The following is a 26,389-nucleotide window of genomic DNA, read 5'->3' as shown; positions in this document are numbered from 1 at the left end:
AAGATGAACAACATGAATATATTTGATAAAATAGGTGAAGAAACTGATAGATGATATGAACAAAAGGTATAGTGTACTTTTCAAATATGTCCCCCATTAAAAGAAAATAGAAATGAAAAAAAGACTTTAATATGTTTGATGATAAACTTTCCTTTTAACCCAAAAAAGAAAAAAAAAAAAAAAAGAAAAAAGAAAAAAGAGTAAAAAGTAAAACTATAGAATTACCCTAAAGTACGCCTACTACCTTAGTAAACTAAATAATTGCGCCTCTCCCCATTTTTCTTTCTTCCCCCTCCCCCCCAAAAGCAAATATTTTATTAATTAATTTTCATGTAAAAACCCCGTCTCCGGTCAACAAGTCATCGTCGTTGGATCTGGAGATGGATCCCACGTCCGATCCGTTATTGGAGAACTGAGACGAGCAACTCTCCGCCGCCGTGGCTTTGGATCTCGATCTCGTTGATCCTTCCTCCTTTGATTTCTTCCGCCGCGCTTTCTTCGGAACTCCGGGGAGGCTTTCCGTCGTCGATTCACAGCCTTGGTTCAGATCGGAATTCCGGCGCGAGGGTCCCATGATATCCGATGAAGAAGATTCCTTGGCCTTTGAAGACTTCTTTGACTTTGCCTTCTCCGATTTATCTCTCATCGTCGGAGACTCCGCCACGGTTCCCCCGAGGGTCGACGACTGCCGTCTCGATGATTTTGGTAGCTCCGGCAAGTCCCGACTTGTAACTGCCATGTCTCTTGTTGAATCTATTCCAATTTCATACTCATAATTAATTTCTCCTCCATACCTCCGTGTTTTTAAGAGTTTGTTTTGTTTTGAAATTTGTCTAAACAATTATACTCAATAAACATACAAATGAAAGTACAAAATACGAAGAGAATAGCTTTACAATTTTACATCAGCAGGATCGTAAAAAATGACAAGGTGGATAAAATATTTTAATTACTTCATCTCACAAAAGTGTAGTAAATTTTTTTTTTTATTATTATTATTCTTAAAAAGAATTTCTTTCAATTGTATAAAATAGGTGTTAGCATTTTTCTAATACTGAATAAACTTAAAAAATGTAGTTAATCCATGGGGTAAAGTGTACTTTTGATCCATAACGTCTATACATGATGTCTATTTAATTTTAGTCCTATAGTTTCAAACCAAATAATTATGTCCTTGAAGTTCAAAAAATAGTTCATCCAAGCTAATAAGACCGTTGGTTGACTAATTTGCACAAACCCATTTCCATTTTTTTCCCATTACTAGATCTATCTATTCCACGAACAAGATTACTATACCTTTGATTGGGATTGGATTAGATTCATGACTGATTCTTGTTTATCTCTGTTCCTTTCCCATCCGAATCCATGGAGGTTTTGTTTTAATTAAACTCAACACTAGCCGAGCCGACAGTGAAGAAATTAAAGAGGGTGAGAGAGATAGGCAAAAGTAGAAAGAAAGAAAGAAAGAAAGAAAGAAAGAAAGAAAGAAAGAAGAAGAAGAAGAAGAAGAAGAAGAAGAAGGGTCAGAATGTAAGGTCATATTGTATAGGTCTGAGTTTTTGAGAGATTTGAGGGTACAACATATATCGCTTTCGACTTGAAGTTGGTGTCCTTTTACCTTCTTCTTTTTTATATGCTATAGAGAACGGCTTAACAAATAGAAACCCCTGCAAACTTCACACCTTCCTCTTTAATTATGTCCTTCAACAGAATTAGATCAGGAGAGAAAAGATTGAAGCAAAGAGCGAAATTGTTGGACCCAGGAGCTTGTTTACAAATATGTTTGAGGCAACGATGGTGGTGTTTGACAGATGAGGGTTGAAGAAGATAATGGTGTGAAGAGGGAAAGAATGAACCCACGTGATTTAAAAAGATAGTATTAAATTAATAGAATTTCCAAATCACCGAGGAAAAACATCACTCAACCATTAGTCAATTTGATTAGCTTTAAAGACCACTTTATAACCATTTCTCAAACAAAGTGCATTTTGCCTTCATTTATAAAGTTTAAATCTCTAATAAATTTTGAGGGAGTGCTCCATCCTATTATTGTATCTAATACAAAATTAGGAATTAAAAAAAAAAAAAAAAAAAAAAAAAGCTGAGTAAAATCAAAATTATAAAATATATTAAGATGATATAGAAAAGAAGTAAATGATACCTTGAGAAGCCCATTGAGCAGAGGAATCTTGTTGGATATCTCCATTGTTTGGATGTTTGAATTCATTCATCTGCATTCAATTCCTCATAAGAAATTAAAAACCTTTTATTTTATTTTAAATTTAGGCCCTTTTTGGGGGGGGGGGGGGGATTTAAATGCATGGAAATTAAAAAGAAAAGAAAGAAGATATATTAATATAATTTTTCCATATTATTATATATACCCAGCTTGGAGAATTGACTGAAGGACCATCCCATCCAATATGAGCAACATGTTTCACATCTGTTGGAAACCCAATCTGCATTTCAGGTTCTTTCTCATTATCTGCATCCAAGTATTCAAAAAAAAAAAAAAAAAATTCTTTAAAGTTTAATTTTGATTTTAGTTTGGTTATAGAAAAAGAAGGGTTGTTGTTGGATAATATGATTTAGCATACCAAATATTTGAGAAATGTATCTGAGGCCTTTCAGAAGGCCTTTCATTTTATTATTAGACATTTCTTCTTTTTCTTTTTTCTCTTTTGGATTGAAAAATGAAGAAATTGTGAGATTTTGTTGAACTTTGCTTTTGGGGAAGATGATTGTGTTGGAATTCAAATCCAAGCTTTGAGGAGAGGTTCTTCAAAACTGAGCCACAAAAAAAAACTTAATTAATTAGGTATAAGTATATATACATATATATATATATATTTAAAAAAAAAAAAGTATTACCTTTTGAAACGAAACCCTAAATGGAGGGGGAAAAGCGGGAAAAGAAGGTGGAAAGAAGCCATGGGGAAAAATCAAAAGAACATTAGGAGAGAAATGGTTTGAGAAGAAGAAGAAGAAGAAGAAGAAAAGGAAATGGAAAAAAGGAAGAGGTTCAAAGAAAGAAAAATTAATGAATGAATGAATGCTAGTTAATTATAATTAACAAAACAAAAAAAATATTTATTAAACTCTTCAAAAAAAAAAAAAGAAAAAAAGAAAGAGAAAAAGAAGAAGAAGAAGAAGAAGAAGAAGAAGAAGAAGAATCGTTGATTTCGTTGATTTTGGTGGCTTTCAATTTGTTTGTTGCGTTTTCTTTTCTCAGCCCATCCACTTTCGGCCACAAATGGTATCGAAATTTTAGCTCTCAATGGATTCTAAATTATGGGAATTTCTTGTTTCTCTTTTCTTTTTGTTCAAAAATAAATTTTTATTCACATAAACTAAAATTAGGATTTTTTTTTTTTTTGTGACAGGTCTTCCACTCCTGTCAAAAGTTGTTCGTAGATCTTTTTTTAAAATAAAATATAAAAAATTGTGTTAAATCTTTCACAAAAATGCTTCTAGACTATCTTTAAAGTAGAAATTTGTTGTATAAAATTTAGGACTTTGGAATAGTATGGTACATGTTCATGTTCTTGGTCACTGTTATATCCTTCAACGTCGCCGTGATTTCCATTTTCAAATTTGTATGGATTTTTACCTCAACTCTATTTTTATCGCTTTTTAATTTTTAGTAGATTTTCCACCTCAAATGTATTTTTTTTAATAAATTTAGGGCTGAGTGAGTATATAGCATTGGGCCCAAAATATATTAAGGATATAGCAAAAGTTAAAAAAATTTGCAAATATGGCATTTTTAACAAAAAAGACAAAATTACCCCTATATATATACACTAAGCCTCTGGAAGACGATTTCAAGCAGATTCTTCACGTTTTCCTCCTCTTTCTATTTTCTTCTACTTTCTTCATACTCCCATTTAGTTTTCCGGCGTCGGTACTACTTTCTTCTATTTTGTTTTCCTTCCGTCGCGCTACGTTTTATATTATTGAAGAAGATTAACCTGTTTGAAGAAGATTTTCTTCTTTTTCTATTTGTTTGAAATCGATTCCTTCATTCCTTCCGCTGCGCTACGTTCTACGCTCTGTTTTTCAGTTTGTGTCTATCAACGATGTGTTTCTATCACTGATTTAGGGTTTAACTTGTTTATGTTGAAATGTTTAACATGCTGATATGTTTTAGGTTTGTGTGTTAGTGTATAGGGCTAGAGTCTATCGGTGATATATTTGTATCACTGATAGTCTTGAGGGATATTTAGTTTGTTTGCATTGGGATGTTAGTAGATAATTTAGTTTAATGTATATTTTTATGTGATGTTGTTTATGTTCTATCAGTGATCTGTTTCTATCAACTTGAATGATGTTTTACTTGTTTGTGTTGAATTGTTACTAGATATTTTAGTTTAATGTGCACTTCTTATATGTTGTTGCCTAGGGTCTATCGTTGATATGTTTTAATCCTTGATAGTCTTAGAAGATGTTTAGCCTGTTTGACTTGGGAAGTTAGTAGAGGCTCTAGTCTAATTTAGATTTTGTGTGTTATGTTGCTTAGGATAGTTTAAGTTAGTAGAAGCTCTAGTCTAAGTTAGTAGAAGCTCTAGTGATATGTTTCTATCACTGATTAACAAATTTGGAGGATGTTTAACTGGTTTATGTTGGAATGTATAGCATGTTGATCTGTTTTAGGTTTGTGTGTTAGTGTATAGGGTTAGGGTCTATTAGTGATATATTTGTATCACTGATAGTCTTGAGGGATGTTTAGTTTATTTGCATTGGGATGTTAGTAGATAATTTAGTATAATGTATATTTTTATGTGATGTTGTTTATGTTCTATCAGTGATATGTTTCTATAAGCTTGAAGGATGTTTTACTTTGTTTATGTTGGATTGTTATTATATGTTTGTATCACTGATATGTTTGTATCACTAATCTATGACAAATGTTTAAGTGTCATTGAATATAAATAATAAAATAATTTATTAATTATATATTTTCTTATCTCCTTTCTTATTAATAAAAAAGCCCTAACTTTTAATTTAACTTTTTTCCCCCAAATTTCTCCAAACATTTAATTTAATTTAACTTTTTCCCCCAAATATTTCCTAACCTAGATGGATAAAAATTTCCCAAAATTTCTCCAAATTTCCAAACTTCTCACACTCCACTCCCCCAATTTTTTCTTCACTTTGTTCGCATGTGTCACTGTGAACTCGTCGGTTGTCGCTCCGTCTTTTGAACGTTGCCCATCTTCCGTGGTGATTATGTTGGTTACCGCGGTGGTTGTCGAAGCTGGCGACAACAATCGAGTTTTCTCACCTTGCACTAACACAACTGTTGAAAATTCCAACGACTTCACCTTAGGGTTTTCTTTTGCAATGCAGCATAAGTTTTTCTTCAACAAAACATGAACGAAGATGAACGAAATGGCACTGCCCTAAGATGTTCTCTTGTAATCATTTCAACAAAAAGAGTTTCTATGTAATGGCGGACTCGAAAAGCCATTTGAAGCACTACGGTAAGTCCAAGTGGCAGTGTTCTTATGGAACCACCTTCTCCATAATATTTCAACGTGTTTTGAAGCTTTCGTTGTTAGCTGTGTTTTGTTTTTGTGATTTTCAGTCTCTCTCTTTTCCTGCTTTTATTTTCTTAATGAATTGTGGATCCTTGTTCCAAAAACAAAGTGATTGAGCATGTGCTCTCTTTTATGCTCTCTTTTGTGCTGAAAATGGTGGAATTCTCTTATTATGACATGTCATTTTAAAATGTTAATTAGGTTAATTACTATGGTGTGGATTTCATCTTGTCTGTGGTATTTGGTTAAATAACCGTAATGAATTTTTCAAAGTTAGAGTGTTTATACTATTTTGAAGCGCTTATGAATTATGATTATCTGGAAGTTGAGCATTTAGAACTAGTTTTTTTTTAACCCCCGATTTATCTTTCAATAATGAGGAACAAAGAGTTTACGTATCTAGAATGGGATTGGTCGGCGTGGGAAGTGGAGAGGTTACTGAAGATTAGCTTGCGGGTCTTAAACGGTACCTTTAATTTGCCTTTTCGACTTTGATGGTAACTACGACATCGCTTTATATGGTTAATTGGAATTTGTTATATTAACATCGGGGGATTTGGGGTGTGGAGGCAATTTTACTTTGAAATTCATATCTGATTTAATTCCTGGAATAAAAAATACCTCATATTACATTAAGGTACCATCAAATTCTCACTGAAATGAACTCTTGTGCTTCTGCTTGAGATTTCCAAAATCAAGTTCATTGGGATGGAACAACAAATGTTAAGGAAGCTCTTGGCCTTTTTAAGATGGAAATTAATGTCTGATGTTTTTACATGGTAAGACTTATATAGCTGTTGATATTTCAGCCATTCATTATCTTATGGTGGCGTTAATGGAGGTAAGGAGTTTCAACATTATGATTTTATAACTTGTTATTTGGAAATGTGTTCTTATCTTCGTGTGAATTTTATGGTAAAATGCTAGCTTCTTCTACCATATTCAAACTAAATTACACTAACATAAGTGTTTCCTCCATCTCTCTATACTTTAGGTCCGAGTTGCACCTCTTCTTGCTAGATCTAATTTGCTCATTACCAGGGATATAAAGTGGGCAAATATGGTTTTTGGGAGCAGGTAACTCTTTTTCATCACTTGTTTTCTCCTAGTTAGTTATTCATGTGCAGATTTTTATGTCACGTTGTTTAGTGTGTCAACTTATTTAGTATACCTTGAAAATTTTTGTGGAAGTGTTAAGAACTTGACTGCTTCTTGTGATGTTTGAAGAAAGAAACCTTCAATAAGTAGTCATTAACACTTCAATAGCCTTAAAATCTTTTGCTCGTTTATCATCAAATTTATTTATGTCACTCTATTTAGTGTGTCAACTTATTTAGTATACCTTGAAAATTTTTGTGAAAGTGTTAAGAACTTGACTACTTCTTGTGATGTTTGAAGAAAGAAACCTTCAATAAGTAGTCACTAACACTTCAATAGCCTTAAAATCTTTTGCTCGTTTATCATCAAATTTAACGTTCTCTTTGATTGGTGTTCTCTTTCGAAGCTATGATGATCGTCCAAAACATTTCTAACTTGTAATTACATTATTGTATATTTGAATGTATCCAATAATAGATGCTTGAAATTCAATCAATACTTAAAAGCATAGTTTTTATCTCAGGTTGAGACAGTGGCACAATTTGGTGTTGTATTCCTTATTTTTGCTCTAGGACTGGAGTTTTCTTTGGCAAAGGTACACTTTTTAATTGGCGGTTTTATTTCTTTACTCAACGAATGTGTTAAATTTTTCCTTATGTATTAAATGCCTAGACTTATAGATAATTTTCTCCCAAGTTAAAAGTTGAGGGAGTTGTAACTATTTTTGTACATTAGTTATTGGTTTTCATATTGAGATAAACTTAGGGAAAAATATTGTGTGGCACTCAAATTTTCATCTCTACCTGCTATACAAGCTCGTAGTTATGCAAAGCCCAATTATTTTTCTATGGAGGTATGTTCTTGTACTCATAGAGTTAATATTGGTTTCTATTGTAGTTCAAAACTCTTTATTGTAGATTACAGTCGATTGATAGTGTTCATTATCTCATTCAAAACATTTGGAATTTCTTTTTATAGTTTTGGACTTCTTCAATCACTTTTCAGCTATGACTCAAGTCATTTTCGGTAAGTTTTGTATTTATGCGTTGCCTGTAATATGTTTTGTTCTGTTTAATATATATGTACCTTAATTTTTTTTTACAGATGGAGATTTAGCCAAGGCCCTTGCAGTAAGTTCTCATTTTTCATACTTATGAATTGATGTTGGTTTCTATCTCTCTTCCTAGATGGCTTATAACTTTTTTTTTTTTTTTTGCTTTATATTTTCAAACTCTGTTTGTAATTGTTTTATATTGACATCTTATTCTTGAAATAAGTGACACTACTAAAAAGGCCTATTTAAAAATGTTTTAGTTTGCCAACTAAAATATTTAAGGGGTTCTTGCAAATATGACAATTATAGTATCATAAATTAGGCCCATAGCACATCATTTTTACATTTGCAAAAATAGCAAAATTGAAGCCCATCCCGCATTTTAAAAATACGAAATTACGAAGCTACCCTTCAGTCATTACCGATACCAATATATACGGTTGATACACCAATATATACGGTTAATACATCAATATATACAGTTGATACACCATTATATACCGTTGATACACCAATATATACCGTTGATACACCTAATTTGATGTACTGCTCGTACACTTTTTTTTACTCTCTAATACTTCATTGATACATATTATTAGTTTAAAACACTTGATATGTTGTTGATACACTCCATCAATTAAATACACTTGAAACACTAAAAATGATACACTTTATATATCGTTGATACACTTGTTATTGTTTCTTGATACACTCGATAGATTTAATACACTTAATCACTTGCTAAACTTCATTGATACATATTATTAGTTTGATACATTTAATATGTTGTCGATACAGTTGCTCAACTGTTGATATACTCAATCAATTAAATACACTTTGATGCACTAAGAATGATACACTTTATATATCATTGATACACGTTATATATCGTTGATACACTTGTTATTGTTTGCTGATACACTTGATAGACTTAATATACTTAATCACTTGCTAAACTTCGTTGATACATATTATTAGTTTGAAACACTTGATATATTGTTTATACACTTGCTCAACTATTGATACACTTAATCAATTAAATACACTTGATGCACTAAGAATGATACAATTTATATATCGTTGATACACTTGTTTGTTTGTTAATACATTTGATAGATGTAATACACTTAATCACTTGCTAAACTTCATTGATACATATTATTAGTTTGAAACACTTGATATGTTGTTGATACACTTGCGAAACTGTTGATACACTCAATTAATTAAATACACCTGATGCACTAAACATGAAACACTTTATGTATTGTCGATACAGTTGTTATGGTATGTTTACAATCTTAATAACATGTCGAATATCATTATCGCCTATAGTCAACAAATTAAAACTAAAAGTTCAATACATGACTCAACCTGAATTTCAGTATGAATCAAGTTCACAAAAGAATCAAATGATGATATCACTCCATCAACCAAAGCACAATTTGTTTTGTAATCCACGTAGTAATGTTGCTCATCTCATTAACCACTCTAAAAAACAATTACTGCCAATTTAACCATAACCATAATAAACTGCAACAATTTTGGGAAAATAAAAAACGCGTAGTAAGTATATCAGTCAACTAATACATATAATATAAGTATATCATATCGTTGATATAAAAAACTGATACAAATTAAAAAAAATATAACCGAACGTAACTAAATAAAACCAAACTGATCTATGAAGTTCCTTTCGATAAAAGATATTAGGAACAAATAAAAGAGATGAGAAAGAACTAATCGTAGCCTTAATTTTAATAAATAATATATGAACAATTCACAGAAATAATATTAGGGCTTCAAAAAAGGGAAAGAAATACATACATAATTCTTGTTTTCCCTGAAGAAAAAATGAGGAAGAATAGGAGAAGAAGACGAGGAGAAGATGATAAAAAAAAAAGCCGACGAAAAGGGAGAAATCTAAAAGAATGATACTGAAGAGAGAAGAGAAGGATGATGGAGAAGAATGGAGGAGAAGAGGCAGAAGAAGACGAGGAGAAGAGAAGTAGGTGAATAGGAGAAATGGTGAAGAAGAACGACAGAGAAGAGAAGAAGAAAACGAAAAATGAAGGAGAACAATAAAGAAAAATGAAAGAGGAAGAGAAAACACCAAAAAGGGCAATTTTGGAATAATAAAAAAAATAAAATAAGAAATATCAACCAAAATTAAAAAGTTGCTATATTTTCAAAATTGAAAATGTTAATGCTAATATTGCTAAATTGGATTTTTATTGTGTCATCCAATACAATTTTCCAATATTTAAATTACATATTTATTAATGTACGTGTTTTCTTGCGATTTATCTTGAAGTTCTTCTTGCCGGCTCAAAGTTTCTTTCCTTTTTTTTTCGTATCTTTTTTCCATTTTCAATTCTCCAGATTTTTAGACGTCTGTTAACAGTAATATACATAAACAGGTGGAATATTATTCTGTAATTCTGGTTAAATAATGCTATATAATCTTTGAATCTCAAACACCAAGATCAGATGCCTAAAGACACTAGTTTTACTTTTTCAATCCATTGTAATCGTTAACTATCTCTTATTTATTTTCTATCTATTGCTGTTTTGGTTTAATGCTAATCATACAATTGTTGGTTCAGTACAGTGGGCCATCAAAATATGTTCTTGCTTATGCTAACTGGATTTATATATTCCCTAACAACTTTGGTAATTATAATTCTACAACTATTTAACATATTGGAGCGTAATTGTCTTGCCAAAAAATGGAGAAGCCTTTTGTTTCTTTTTCTATCTTCTAGCTCTACACATACTTTAGTACTCCAAGTAGTAATTTTTAATTTATGCTCCAGGTTGAACTCAACCAAGTGATGAGTATATTTATAATTTATTTTGTAGGTTAAACTCAACCAAACGTGCCATTTGTAGTTTCCAAGGTTGCGAGTCGTTTTTTTTTTTAAGTAAGATTAATTGTTATGTAAGTGACGTCTGTGAGTTTGCCAATTTTATTTTGAATTCTTGAATTGTTTACTTACTTTCTAGGAGAATTCTTAAGAAATTTGAGGTAATGAGTAAATGTTTTCGCATTAATTATTTATATTTAACTTGTCTTTCAATCTTATGAATGATAATATACCTTTCTATGTTAATTTGTTTATGGTGTATGGGGTTATAGAGATTGTGATGATGAAGGAAAATTTTTCAAAATGGTTGCTTGTTGAAGATATGTCAAGCCATGGAAATATTATTAACTTTTTAACTTTAAGATAGTCATAATTATTCTTGCAATAAGGAGTGATGTTAAATAAAATATGAGTTGCTAAAATTCAACACCTATTATAGAAAAGAATAATTTACTGTCAAGCTTAGAAGTTAATAGAAAAGAATAATTTACTGCTAAGCTTAGAAGTTACTATTGTTGAAGTGTGTATGTGTTGTGTTGTTGAAGTGAATGTGTATTGTGTTGTTGAAGCAATTTTGTTTCCTTTTATTTTCTTACTAGGTTTTGCCAGAAACCATTGGAGCAGCGAAGCCATATTTGCGGCAATTCGTTGATGTATAGGCATTTTTGTAGGTTTGGTAGGAATATTTCTGGTTTAAATATACTTATTTAAATAGCTTGTTCGTAACAAACCATATATGTACCAACACTTAAAGCGTTATTATAAAGTGTATGTTTCTTTATACTAAAGCGTTCATCATTTCTTTCCATATGTGATTGTATTGGTTCGTGTAATGGTATGTGTAATGACAAAGCAACATGAAAAACAAGATTCAATAAAAAATAGTGCAAGAAAAACAGTGACTAAAAACAAAATTATGACATTTAAATGTAAAAAAAAAATTGTCAACGAAAAAGTTTTATTGACAGTTAATTAATGTCATGGAAACTGAAATGATGACAGCTAATAAGTGTCATAAAAGATAAATAATGACATTTAATATCTGTCATACAATATTATCAATGATAGTTATTCGCTGTCATAAAATGTAAACAATGACAGTTATTCGATGTCATAAAATATAAACAATGATAGTTATTAATTGTCATAAAAAATAAATAATAACAGTTATAATCTGTCATAAGATATTGAATTTGTGACATTTATTATATGTCATGAAAACCACATTTCGTGACAGTTTTGGAGAACTGTTATAAAATACTTTCCTTGACTGCCGCATCAATGACTGCAAAGAACTGTCACTAAAGCTTTTAATGACAACATTTAACTGTCATCGTAGGTCCTTTTTCTACTAGTGATTGCATATTTGTAACAATTATTTTGCTCTAAATAGGGAAAACAATTAATTATTCCCAAAGAAATGTGGAAGTCAACCTTGAGAATCACAGTGTACTGTAATCTACAAACTTCTGACCATATTATCAAAAGTTTATCACCTAGTTGTCTAGACTTGTTTAAAGAAGGACTATTTGGACACTTGTTAAATTTAAAAATGACAAAAATACCTTTACAACTATTAGCAAACTTGATTAGAAAACAATGTGTCTCAACAAACAACAATGTTCTTCTTTTCAACATCGAAGGTAACATTATGGAGTTTGGACTGGGAGATTTTTGTTTGATTACATAATTAAATTGTGGTGAATATCTTATAGAAGATGTTTTAGATGCAACAGAAGAAAATGAGTCTATGGTTAAACAATTATTTTTTAGAAATAACACTTCCATTAGTAGACAAGAATTGAAGACTGCTTTTAACTATCACTGTAAATCCTGCACCAATGAAGAAGAGCTAATAAAATTAGCCAACCTTTACTTCTTGTACAATGTTTTAATTCCTAGACAAAATCACAATATAATGAATTTAAAATATGTAAAAATGTTGGATGATAAAGAGAAGTTAAAGCAATTCATTCAAAATGCGGTGAAATCCAAAAGAAAGTCTAAGAACTCAGAAACAGAATCTAAAGCGTATGCCTTTCTACAAGGCTTCCCTATGGTTCTAGCTTACTGGGCATACGAAATACTTCCTCGACTTGCTAGCGGGTATGTGACAAGAATAGGGAAAGGGTGTCCAAGAATATTAAATTGGGAATCCAATGAACAACTCGATTGGCAAGATCTTGAAGATAACATCTTTTTGGAAAAAAAATGTAAGTTTCATTGGTTTTCCTTTTTAGTATTTTCTAAATTTGTTGTTACTAAGTGATAGATTCATATCAGTGATAGATCCATATCAGTGATAGATCCTTATCAGTGATAGATCCTTATCAGTTATAGATTCATATAAGTGATAGGTTCTTTTTTGTTTAACACTGATTGTATATTTTGTTTTTTAGCTATCTGTGGTCCCCATTGTTGCATTAGAAGAAGAAATGAAATTTGAGTACTTCAGATATTTTTTGGAATTAGAAAATGATAGATTGGATGAAGAAGCATGTTCTATGAAGGACAAAAATATGGCAGAAAGAATATCTTCTTTAATGAAGATATTAAAGATTTAAAAAAACAGCACAAAGAAGATTTAGATTGCTTGAAGAAGGGACAAGAGGAGATTGTTCGTTTGTTACTTTCACTGACAGAAGTGGTAAATCAAAGACTTTCGCACAAATGTGAAAGTGAAAAACAATCTCAAGAGCCTTTGGAAAAGAATCCTCCTCCATCAATAAGTTTAGAAATGATTGATGCTGATGTTGATAAAGAGAAAGAGGTAAAATTATTAAAGCTTCTAGTTCTTTTACTTTTATTTTTTTCCAAAAGACTATTATGTTTGTGTGTGAAAAGTCTATCAATGGTAGAATTGTATCAATGATAGACTGTTCTTTCTATGATTTAAGTCATTTAGTGATAGGGTTCTATCAATGATAGTCTATTCTGAAATCTCAATTGTGATTCAAAAGTCTATCAATGATAGGATATTGACCATTTCTATAATTCTTTTCATTGCAATACTAATATTAATACCTGCAAAAGATTGAAGATAACGAGGAAACCGAGGAAGATGATAATCATCGTGAAAATAAGTTAAAAATGGTGCATGACACATCAAACAAAGTGAAGGTATTATAATAATCACATTTTGTTGTTTTATGATAGACTTAATATATATATGTAGATAAACTCTAATTCAATATTATATTTTCAGGTTGTTCAAGAAAAGGCAAAAGTGAAAATTATGGAAATAGCGACGAATATTGAAAAAAACTAGGTCGAAGAGACAACCTGAACCATCAAAGAAAGTGTTGGAGAATGTGAAAGAGCAAAAGAATGCAAGAGACAAGAAGAATGATTCTCCAAAATCAACAAGACATTCTTCTAGAATAAAGGATTTTGCACCTAGTTTTGATTTGCAAATCTCTCAATTATAAGTAGATGGATATTGTAGTGCAGTAGTTTTGTTGATATTTGTGATAGAGTTCACATTGTTTTAATGTACAAATGTCTTAATATTGAGTAGATAGATATTGTAGTGCATTAGTTGTTTTGTGGATGTTTGTGACAGAGTTCACATTGGACCTTCATATGCTGTTAGTTGATTTTACCATATTAATGAAGATAAATGTTGGATTACAAGTCGAAACATTACAAGTTTTTTGTCTTTGTTTGCATTGAGATTAGTATATATTGAACCATTCCTTTCATCAATTATCCCTTCTAGTTCCTTCAGTTGTATATTGGTTTCTATCACTGATAGAAACTATTGGTGATGACTACACAATAAAGTCTATCATTGATAGAAACTATCTATGATAGACTTTATAGTGGATAACTTCATATTACAACTTTACAATATAGTCTTGAGAAAAAGGTAGATTATTATTGAAAGGTTTGAACTATTCCTTTCATCAATTATCCCTTCTAGTTCCTTCAATTGTATATTGGTTTCTATCACTGGTAGAAACTATTGGTGATAACTACACAATAGAATCTATCATTGATAGAAACTATCTGCGATAGACTTTACAATAAAGTCACTTTTACTTTTATAGCCTTGAGAAAAAGGTAGATTATTATTGAACGGTTTGAGTCAAACAAATAGAAAGTATTTACTACATACACAAAATAAATGCTCTATATGCTAAAACTAAAAGATTATTATAAAAAACATAATATCACGTCACTATAAAAATGGTGGAAATTTGCAATTTCTACGATTGTGACCAGCACGATGACAATGGTTGCATCTTGAGTGACTTTCTTCTCGCCAATTGATAGTATTCTTTGTTTTTGTGATCGTCCCAATAGACTTCTAATTACCATGGTTCCCAACCGGACGAACTGATCCAGTATAAGTTGAAATCAAAGTACTTGACAAAAAATACTTGGAAACAAAAGAGTAAGTATTCATATTACGCCCACGAAGAACAGCAAGAGCGTGGGCGCATGGAATTTCATCAAGATCCCAAACGCGACAGGTACATGATTTGCAATCTAACCGTACAATAAATTGTTTTCTTCCATCACTCACTTGAAATTCAACATCATTAATAGCATTAACCTGAAAAAGAAAAAAAAACTTAGTCAACATATATGGTTTATCACTGATAGAATCTATCGTTGATATAGACAATCACTAATAAGAATCTATCAGCGATAGAGTCTATCATTGATAGGTCTTGTTACAATACCCTCTAATTAAATAAATAAACATTGAAACACAAAAACTTACTGTGAAGCTTCTTGAGTTTTGATGTTGTATTCGTAATTCTCCCTCAGCCCAACTAGTTAAAACAGTTCTCATACAACATGCAACTTTTCTCCGATCATAAAACTAATTTTGAAGTATTTGTCTGATAGAATCGAGTAATGTTGCAACAGACAAATCTCTAGATTCTTTTAGAACTGCATTTAAGCTTTCTAAAATGTTTGTAGTCATCATTTGATATCTTTTTCTTGTACAGTATGCTCGAGCCCACTTTTCAAAACTAACCTTACTAAGATAGTGTCGTATACTAGGATACATAGACTCCATCCATCTCATATTTGTCTCAAAATCAACAACTGTATATGCTTTTCCACATCTAAAAAAGAGCTTATCAATTATAGAGTCCTTATATATCAACTTCAAACTTTTTAGAAGGTGTTGCAAACAAACGCAATATTCAGCATTTGGAAAAACATTATGAACACTTTTTGGGATACTTAAATGTCGATCAGATATTACAACTAAATCTTCCCGATCCTCTAAACTATTCTTTATATTCTAAAAAAAAATCTTCAGGACGCATCATTTTCAACATCTACAGTACTAAAGGCCAATGGGAAAATTTGATTATTACCATCAATTGTTCAGGCTGTCAAAAGAGTTCCACCATATTTAGTTTTCAAAATGTACCGTCAACTGATATGTTGGGCCTACAATATTTCCATCCTTCAATGCATGCTCCAATAGCCATAAAAAAGTACTTAAAATGTCCCTCTGTATCAGTTTCATAAGCAGTGAATGAACCTGAAATAAAAAATGCTAATATATATATATCTACATATACATCAAAAACAAATAACATATTCTTTTACTATAGGTCTGTCACTGATATGGTTTATCACTGATAGACCCTATAGTAAACCACCATAACACTAGTCGTCTGATGATATGCTCATTTACTATAAGGCCTATCACTGATAAGTTCTATCAGTGATAAACCATATCATTAAAAGCTTGATTGATGATATATAAATTGTAAGAATAAAAACATACTTGGGTTAATTTCTTTTAGTTTCATAAAAAAGTTTGGAATCAAGGCATAAGATTCTTCTGCTTCACCATTCAAAGAATTCATAACAAGTTCCTTTGCCCTCCACGCTTTATAGTAGCTAACATTTACACTAGTTTAGTACGCATGTGAATCATAATATCATTTGGAGTCGAACGGTCAAAAGAACTAAAGTCTTTTACAATACAATCACTAATCAATGATGAAGATGCTTGTTTATGAGTAGTTTGAATAACATTTATGGAGCAATTGTGATTAGCAATATACTTCCTTAGTCGCCATAATTCCCCACCCTTGTAACGAGATGCAAGGACATACCATGGACAATTATCTTGGGAGCACTTAAACTCAATAGATTTAGAATTTGATCTCATAGTCTTGAACTCAAAGTTGTTCTTTATAGCAATGTAGTAAAATGACTTTGATAGTAGTTCCTTGCTAGCAAACATATCTTTTTCTTTCAAATCGAATGTAGAAGACAAGCTACTAACATGAATATCCGTAAGAATTTGAAAACCATCATCAATGGAAGAAGAAGGCAGCAAAGAAAACAAATTATCCATCCCACTGTCAACAACACTAGATCATTCTAAATCCATATTAGAGACATGAGCAATAGCATGGGCAACTAATGGATGTCTTGTAATTTGCCCTTTAACTAAACTTAGAAACCAAGTAACATCTTTATCTTCCTGAATTTGAACCACAGTCTGAATATCAGTGATACCATAATCCAATAAGATTGACAATTGTATTGAAGAAGGAGATGCATCAAATCGAACTTCTCTTAATATCAAACTCCTAAATTTTCAAAACACACATCATCTCATCAACCAATACACCTGTAGTCTTGTAATTTAAGTAACTATTTGTATCATCCCACTGTCCACTATAAAACACTACTATTGGAAGCTTAATCATAATTCCAAATTACTGCAGAATTAAAAAAAATAGTGTATTAGTGCTAGAAGACAAAGTGTCTATTAGCGATAGACTTGTATCATAGTGTATTAATGATAGACTTCTATCAGTGATACACTAGGATACAAGTCTATCACTATCATTAATAGAAAATGATAGACATGTAATTCTACAAGAAGATGAAGTCATATCATCGATGTTTAAGAATAATAATAAAAGGAACATGCAATTCTTTTAATCTAAAAACATGAAATCGACAAAAAAAATATTCTACAAAGATTCGAACCGAAAAATTATTAAAATTAGAGGAAACAACTAAAATCAAAGATTACAAAGATTCAAATAGAAAAACTAAAATAAGAGGAAACAACTAAAAAGAAAGATCAAATCTAAAATCTTTAAAAATATCTGATTACATACCAGATGATTTAACGAAAGTAGGAGAAAATCATAGACAATAAGATGACGACTGGTTGGAGGCGGAATAAGGTGTGATTGGAGGCGCAAGAAGAGTGGTTGGAGGCAGAAGAAGGTATGGTTGGAGGTGGAAGAAGGTGTTCTTAACGTGGAGAAAATCACATAAACGGTGGTAAAGATGAAGAAGGGAGAAAATCGTGGAGAATATATCGGAGAAGGGAGAAAATCGCACAGTAGGGGAATGATGGTGAAAATGGAGGAGGAGAAAGTCGCGCCAATATCCTTTTTAAAACAAGGGCAATATTGGAATATATTTAAAAAAATAAAAAATTTGCTATATTTGCAAATTATTTAATAAATTGACATATACTTAATATTTTATACCAAAATGGTTATACATTATAAAATCTCATAAATTTATGTTTTTGTACCGTAACTTTTCAAATAATAGGAACTACTTTAAACAAATGACAAAGTTCAAGAGCATTTTGTTATCCCTTGACTTTTGTTATGGATTTGTTTGTGATATTTAATTTTTGTCTTTACAAAAGTTATTAGAGTTCTTACGGAACTAAAGTCTCATTTAATAATCATTTGGATTTTAAAAATTATTTGTTTTAAATTGTACCCGTAACAGTCTCTTCCTTATGAAAATATTTAAAATTTTAATTAAATTCCAATAAAAAGAAATATTTTTTAAAGTTAATTTTAAAGATATAATTAAAGAGTAGAAACAAAATAAAGAAACCAAGGTTGTACTTAGAAACTTAATTTTTGAGAAAGGTAAAAAAAAAAACATTAAAAAGTGAGCTAGTTTGAGTTCATTCATTCACCTTCCCCCTGTTTTCTTTGCTACATTACTTGTGAGTGTTTTTTTTTTTCATAAGGTAAATGAATATAATAAAATAGCTTTATTTCCTTTCTTGAATATATAATCCACTCAACATCATCAAACAGCCTCTATATTTCGATGTGCATTCTGTGTCATCTTTTTCATACAACCATTAATTTGATGCTGATTTTATGAAGAGGTTGATTATTATATGGATGATTTATTAAAGACAATAATAATAATAATAATAATAATAATAATAATAATAATAATAATAATAATAATAATAAATCAAATCAAATCAAATCAAATCAGATAAACCAAATGTTGATGCCTTTCATATGAATATCCTAAAACACAAGTTTTCAGCATTCTTATCATCCCTAATACAAAATCTTGATTACATATGTGTAATAAATATGCTACATTCCTTAGCTTCTAGCAACACATGAAATTTCATCAAGCAAACTGTAAAATTTATAATATACATTCATTTCTTTTAGTCTAAATAAATCCATCCCCTTTGGTGGTAAGGTAAATTATATAAATGTGCAATCCTTAAACTTAGATAACATGAACAACTTCAACATTCAAATCTAAAATATCAACTACTTTGCTTCTGAAGTTTGAGTTCTATCCACGAATACAAGCCATAACAATCACCCGCAAAACAGTACTAGAAAGGTACAACATATTAATGAATACAAATATATTGAATATTTCTCAAAATGTCGCACTCTTTTTAAATGAATCTAAAAGAAACAATATGAAATCTAAGTTAAAGATAAGGTATAGGAATCCCAATCATGGAAAACCAATGGCGGATTTTTCAATTGAAAATCTCAAGAATCGTCTGTTTCCCAATATTACATAGGTTTTTCCAACCCTATAAAATTAAATAAATAAAAATAAAAATAAACAAAAAAGAAAAAGAGAGAATTTTTTTTTGAGGTATTTGTTTTCCAGCCAAGTGGGTGCAAAACACAGATTTTTTTAATATTTATAAAGCACACTAATAAACTATAAAAACGACCGATGGATGGGTCTTTAAAATAGGAAGAACATGAAAGGAAATACAGTTATTATTACAGCTACTTGAGTCACACAAGTAGAATTGTTTAGTGTGAATCTCTGCATCATGAGCGGCATCGATAAACATAGATGACGGCCGCAAACGCTTATGAGGGGAAAAGATGCAAAGGTAATCCTGGATTTTATTTTTCTTTCTTTTTTTTTTTTTTTGGGTCATACAAGATTGTGTCAACTGACCTGTAATGTTTGTTTGCGGTCGGCTTGGGGGATGTCCCATGTACAAGAGAGAATCAAGATGCAAATAATCGCAGATGCTGAGGGCTTTATCCCTCTGATGCGTATGCCAAGTACCCTAATGAGAAAAACCTTCTTGTTATTAGTTTTCACTTCCTGATTGATAGAAGTTCAAAGCTCCGGAGAGGATCATCACGGCCGCCTCTTGTTGATGTTCTAACAAATGAGGTTGGCTTTGTCTCATAAGAGGAATGAAGTCTATGAGTGGTGGTAGAAGGGCGCCCAGTTCTTGCAACTAGTCGACGACCCTCAAAGTGATCACCAGAAGAACTTGCCTTGCTATTTGTAATTACAGCTCTTCTTGAGGAGCTTCCATATCGAGAAGAAGAACCACGTCCTCGATCAGTATCAGGATGCTGAAAACAAAAGTCACAATTACTTCAGTGAGAAAGTTAATATAACACCACATTCATCAAGATAGAAAGGGTCCTGTATGAAGTATCCTCCAAAATTCACAACTGCAACTATAAAGCTAATCTTCCTAATAGTGCAATAATATTTAAGTGGAATTTGGTTCTTGGGAACAAAATGAGAAACAACAATGATAGGCTACAGAATATTTATTTAAACGAACTAGTCGTGAAACAGCTGAAAAACTGGTTGTCAAACAAATCCAACAATAATCATCCTATCAAAGCAAAACTAAATTAAGCAAACACTTCATCAATTTTCTAACTGAATGCTATAAACCATCAAATGAAAGGGCAGCATTTCCAACCAGGGAACTCCCGTGCGTCATTTAATTAATCTTGTTCTAATTTTATGTTTTTTCTCAAGAACCTCAGAATGCAAGACCCTACTTGAAAAACCAGCCAAACAGAACTACAGTTTAAGAAAATGGGTAGTTACTTAGCTCTCATTAGCAAGCTTCACATGCAAGAGTCTTTCTGTAAACCAAGCTGAAGAAAACTACCCATTCTCACCCAATTTTCTTCTCCCTTTCACTACATACAATATATGTATATGAAAAAACATGATGCACGTGGTTGCTCTTCAATTTTCAGTTTCCCTTCTGAAATTGAAAGAATATGTGCCAAAAGGAACCTCTCCTCTCGTCCCGTCCCATAGGACAGTCTCATCTTCATCATAATTGCTTTGTGAACAATAAAGTCAGGTACCATTCAAACTTGTAACAATAAATGACTTTAAGAATATGACTACTGGGAAAATAACTTATAAGTAGCACGGAATTTCCAAGGATAAAATAAAAATGTAAATTGATCCAAGCTAGAAGATTCAATGGTTAGATTTGGATAAAAGCAATATGTTATCTAAATGATAAGGAATATGCATTCCACAATTTTAGTTCAAATTCAATGAAAATGATTTACCACGTCCTCACAAGTCTTTTGTTTAGAATGATCAACATGTGGACTGGAACTGGAAATATTCCTCCTGGAAAATGCTTCAACTGCACCTGATAATCTTTCTCGGATCTCTTTCCCAACTTCAACAAATAATACCAACAAGTAGTAAGTAATATGTTCAAAAATTAAACTGCAACTATATTTCTGAAAATTTTTCTTAGTCCTTTTAAAAAAAAAATAACAAAAACTCTAAATAGGAAATACTTCAAGGAAGCAGACCTGAAGTTCTCTCTGGCCTTTCTGCAGATGGTCCTGGAGTAGCTGCAGCTTTCCCACTTGAGTGCTACAAATGGAACCGGAAACCAAAATAACAAATCTGTGTAGACAAAACAAAATAATATACCAAAGAAAAAAGTCGCAAGTATTTACTCGTCCTCTTGAACTGCCTCCAATCTGTGGGTACTTCAGTATAGTCCAGTCAAAGACATAATCAAATTGATAGCCTAAAAGGAAATATTCAGATCCTACTGAGAAATCCATATTCAACTCTGAATAGTATAATAGATAACTAAAAAGGAGATAAAAAGCCACAAAGCACCTTCAAGTAACAAATTCTTTCCAATAAGAAACCAGTTAATTAAGATGAATGAATGAACACCAAACTAGGTCATAAAAAAACAGAGAAACAAATATCGTGAATAAAAGGTCAGAAGTTTGAGATAAAAAAATGATGGATTACCTTCTCGTATGAATAGGTCTCGAAAAAGTCGCTTTAAATATGAATAATCTGGTTTGTCTTCAAACCTCAGTGATCGACAGTAATGGAAATAAGATACGAACTCAGGTGGATGTGATTTGCAAAGAACCTATAAAACATAATTACAATGAATTACATCAACAGTAGCATGGATAGAGAGAAATAGCCCATAAAGAGAAATAGTTCCGCGATCATGGTGAGTTTGTGTCTGGTTGCAAGTTGCAATGAACAGAATAAAAATTGAAATTAAATAATAAAAATAATAATAACAAAGAATAAAATAAATCTTCTAGTAGTATACTAGTAAATTGTGTTTTCTCATCATCATGTTGATACTCTGCTCCATCTAATGGAAGTTTCATGAGGTTCCTTAGTAATTATTCTAAAATAATCATAATTTAGTACTTATCAATCAAACCGTCACTGTTGACAATTAATCAAACCGTCATAATTGAATATTACTTATGTGAGAACGTATGCAGTATGCAGTATGCAGTATGCATTTTTGTTTAGGTTCTTTAGAGGTACCTCAATAGGAGTGGACATCTTTTTTTCACTAATTTTATCATACTTTTGTTTCTTTGTGCCTGCTTTCAGACCCTGCCAGGGAAGGCTGAAACAAAAATTTTATTGTTATTATACTTAATCGAATGAAGGAATATTCTTTAGGAGTTCAGTAGACCAACCTTCCTCTTAGGAAATACATGAGCACATAACCAAGAGACTCTAGATCATCCCTTCTGCTTTGCTCTGCCCATAAAAGAAACACAACATTTAAAAAAAAATGCTGAGACATTTACCAAGGTTTTGAAGTTTATCCACTTCCAACTACTCACCAATTCCTAGGTGAGTGTTGACACTAGCATAGCGAGCTGTGCCAGTAAGGTTCTTGTTCTCCCTGAAAAAGTGAAGTGAAAAAACTGTAAAGATTCTTGTGTATTGATATTACCCAAAAGTTCACAGAATTAGCAATTTAAAACAAAAATATATACATATATTGTCATGACCCAAACAGAACCATAATTTCTCAGCTCTACAGTTAACATCAGTATCAACCTGTACGGTATATGCTTATGAGTTTGAAGATCCCTGTACTTCTTTGCGAGGCCGTAGTCAATGATGTATACCTATAACAGCATTATAACATGAAACACTTGTTAAAAAAAACTATGAACTGTTATTGCTATTACATAAGCTATAAACCTATAACAAAAAAATACTTCATCAAAACTATATTAAATACAATGGAACAACATAAATTCCGCTCCTTAAATCATTGCAATGTATATTATCCCGAATTTTCATCAATAAACTGAATCAATAAATATTAGAACCTAATAAAATCTCCCTTTGATAGGGCATAGAGAACCATACAGAACTACATAAAAACACTACCTGATTGGCTTTCCGCCCAAGTCCCATTAAGAAGTTGTCAGGCTTTATATCACGATGGAGAAAACCTCTTGAGTGCATGTACTCAACCCTGTTAATCTGAATGTTATAATAAATAGGGAGAGGGTTAATTATAGTTTAACTACCCAACCAATGCTCATGTATACAATACAAAAGTAGTCCTGCACACTTACTAATTGATCTGCAAGCATCAGGACAGTTTTCAATGTAAACTTTCTATTACAGTAGTTAAATAAATCCTCCAAACTTGGCCCCAGAAGATCAATCACCATGATGTTGTAATCACTGTCAACTCCAAACCACTTCAGGTGGGGGATTCCCGCTACATCAACATAGAATTTAATAACATTGTTCAAAAAAAAAAAAATGTTGACCTTGTTCAAAATTTTGTAACATGCAAGGCTTAGCTTAGAAGATAAATGAAATGCCAAGGTAAAGAGCAGTTGTATTTCTATCATCATCGGGCTACAAAGAAACATCACAATGAAATGTCTACCAACAAGAAGTTCTAACTTTGTCAACCTATCGGAGAAACTTTCCTAAATATCAATGGATTTAATATTTGGCTAAGAGGTTTTATTTGATTAGAGCCCCAAACTAATGTAATATGTCATTGTCACCTGGATAAAGACCAAAGATGAACGTGAGAACTACAGTACTAGTACCATACCAAGAACATCCAACTGTTCCCTGGCATTCTACGTCCACCATTAAATGACACAAACTAAAAATTGCATATCTTTAACTCCCTATTACTTAGCCAATACATTTACACATCTGTCAATATAGAATCTAATCATTAGAGAGAGAAAAAGGGAGAGACACTTACTTCCTCCTTGAAGAAGCATATACAATTTGGACTCATAATGAAGCTGGGGGTGCTTGGTTTTCACAGGTTCCTGAAAAATAACAACTAGACTCAAAACAATTCACAAAAGAACTGATTTCTTTATTTTATTGTATTTGTTCCTCAAAATTTATACATGATCGAACCAGGACTTGAAAGCTTCAGTAAAAAGAGAATGCTTTTGCTTAAAAGCATAAGATATGAACAACAAAAGAATTAAATGTCACATCCAGGGACCAGCAATTATTCATTCAATAATCAGACAATCAGAAACATGTGAGAAAACATAAAAAGCCAGTTCCTAAAATCAATGGAATTAAGAGGGAAAGAAACAATAGGAAAAGGGAATAAATTAAGTAAAAATGATGATTTGACCTATTAACTAAAATTTACTGCTGCCTTAAGCAGGAGAGAAAATACCAAGAAACGCTAAGACCGCATTCTTTGCTCTCATATCAAGGTAAATGGAATATTGTTTACCACCAGCTTCCCAACTCCTTCCTGTTCTAGTCCTCTCATCTAAATAACCCATACACTTTATCAGAAAAACGTCTTATTCAGCTTTAAAATATCTTTGATATCAGATCAATAGCACTTGATGCAAGCTTTCTCCTCCAAATTGGTTCAAGAGTAATGATCTCTTCTCGTTCTTCCTTTCTAAAATTTTCTTTTCTTTCTTCTTCTTCTTCTTTTTTTTTTTTTTTTTTTTTTTTTTTTTTTTTTTTTGAAAATCAGTCGTTGTTTGACAAAGTATGCAATGAGAAAATCTTCAGAAGAGAAGATCGTCTAAGTTTCTATCACAAGTCCAGTATTCTGTAGTGTACTAAAAATTGATTGAAGTAGACTAGGAAAAAAAAAGGTAGATGGTCAAAAGGACCTTAACAACAAGAAAAAAGCATTTGAATCTACCTTGATACGAGTAAACATAAATTCAAAGCGAAACTACTGACAATGAAAAGTAAACAGTTGGTTGAAATCAAAATTATTAAAAAAAAAATAGAACACAAATATGCTTCCATTGAAGAACGGTCACATACTAGTTTGACAGCAACCTCCTCTCCAGTTTGCACATTAACAGCTGCAACACAATAAAGAAAACAATCGAATCAAAACCACGGTTGCAAAACAAAGAAAATAAAAAACAAGAGAAAATGTTGTGAAAAGAAAAAAAAAGACCTAAATAGAGCTCTCCAAAAGACCCACTCCCAATCTTCCTTCCCAGCTTGAACTTCCCCGCAATTACATGGTCCATGATCCAATTCTTTAATCAAATCAAAATGAACCTAAAAGCTAAAATGCAACAACACCAACACAGATTTGCCTCAAATCGTGGTAAAGACAAGTGTGATTCTTTGGGTTCCGGCAGGGTAATTCCACTGCCGACGACTCCGGGAGATTAAAGAGAAATTTGAGTTATTCCCAGAGAGCCAGTTAAGAAATGAAAATGAAGAACAAGAAAGTCAGCCTTCGGATTAGAATAGACGATGATACTGACAGAAGAATACAGGAGGAGGAAAAAAAAGAAGAAAAAAGGTTGATTTTTGGAAGGAAATAGTAGTGAAAAGAAGAAGATCGTGTTGTAACTACATAGTCGGAAGGGAGATGGTGAATTGAAACCCTAGTTTGAAGGAAAGGAAGCTACATTGACCAATGAAATGAATATTAAAGGGGGGAAAATTGTATTGAAAGATGAAAAAGAATGAAGAATAGAGAGAAGGGTAATGGAAGAAGATGGGATTTTAGGGAAAATTGAAGGGAAGAAAGAATCAATGTTGAAGAAGAAAATGGTGGCGATGAGAGACACGGCAGAGGAAGAATACGAAGAAGAAGAAGAAGAAGAAGAAGAAGAAGAAGAAGAAGAAGAAGAAGAAGAAGGTCAGGCGGCCGATGGATTTCTCTCTCTCTCTTCTCTTTTTTCTTTTTCTCTTCTTCTTCCTTCTTCTTCTCTCTTTCTCTCTCTAAGCCTTCTTATTGTTTATTATTTTTATATTTGTTTTTTTATTTCTTTTTAAGTTCTAATAAACAACATAAGTATGTTTTGTTGATTGACTTTTCTTATTTCTTTTTGAAAACATACAATTTTCTCTAATTTTGGCTTTCGTTTTTATTTATTCATTTAAAATAATTGTGATGCGCAATTTTAAATTTGATCGACATCAGAAATATTGAAATTTGTCCTAAAAATAAGGAAACACGTATATCAAATATATATATATATATAATACTAAATTAAATATAA

General features: G+C 31.6%; 2 protein-coding genes across 2 annotated transcripts; both read right to left on the bottom strand.

Moving 5' to 3' along the window:
• Positions 1 to 91: 91 nt before the first annotated feature.
• Positions 92 to 3,077, bottom strand: LOC103490063 (CRIB domain-containing protein RIC7-like). The gene is made up of 5 exons (XM_051084309.1): positions 2,872 to 3,077; positions 2,598 to 2,787; positions 2,385 to 2,485; positions 2,162 to 2,231; positions 92 to 753 (listed from the first exon to the last, which is right to left on the bottom strand). The coding sequence occupies exons 2-5, from the start codon at positions 2,656 to 2,658 to the stop codon at positions 329 to 331; spliced, it is 657 nt and encodes a 218-aa protein (XP_050940266.1). The 5' UTR covers positions 2,659 to 2,787; positions 2,872 to 3,077; the 3' UTR covers positions 92 to 328.
• Positions 3,078 to 19,521: 16,444 nt separating this feature from the next.
• LOC103490062 (casein kinase 1-like protein 6) lies at positions 19,522 to 26,121 on the bottom strand. The gene is made up of 14 exons (XM_051084308.1): positions 25,327 to 26,121; positions 25,188 to 25,228; positions 24,133 to 24,202; positions 23,477 to 23,625; positions 23,286 to 23,381; positions 22,947 to 23,017; positions 22,727 to 22,788; positions 22,577 to 22,640; positions 22,419 to 22,503; positions 21,873 to 21,999; positions 21,563 to 21,636; positions 21,413 to 21,476; positions 21,158 to 21,273; positions 19,522 to 20,182 (listed from the first exon to the last, which is right to left on the bottom strand). The coding sequence occupies exons 1-14, from the start codon at positions 25,400 to 25,402 to the stop codon at positions 19,916 to 19,918; spliced, it is 1,362 nt and encodes a 453-aa protein (XP_050940265.1). The 5' UTR covers positions 25,403 to 26,121; the 3' UTR covers positions 19,522 to 19,915.
• Between the last annotated feature and the right edge of the window lie 268 nt (positions 26,122 to 26,389).

The sequence above is a fragment of the Cucumis melo genome, chromosome 4 (assembly GCF_025177605.1).
Source record: "Cucumis melo cultivar AY chromosome 4, USDA_Cmelo_AY_1.0, whole genome shotgun sequence".
Taxonomy (NCBI): Eukaryota; Viridiplantae; Streptophyta; class Magnoliopsida; order Cucurbitales; family Cucurbitaceae; genus Cucumis; species Cucumis melo.
The sequence above is the reverse complement of the archived record's forward strand: the minus strand, read 5'-3'. Positions and strand labels throughout refer to the sequence as shown.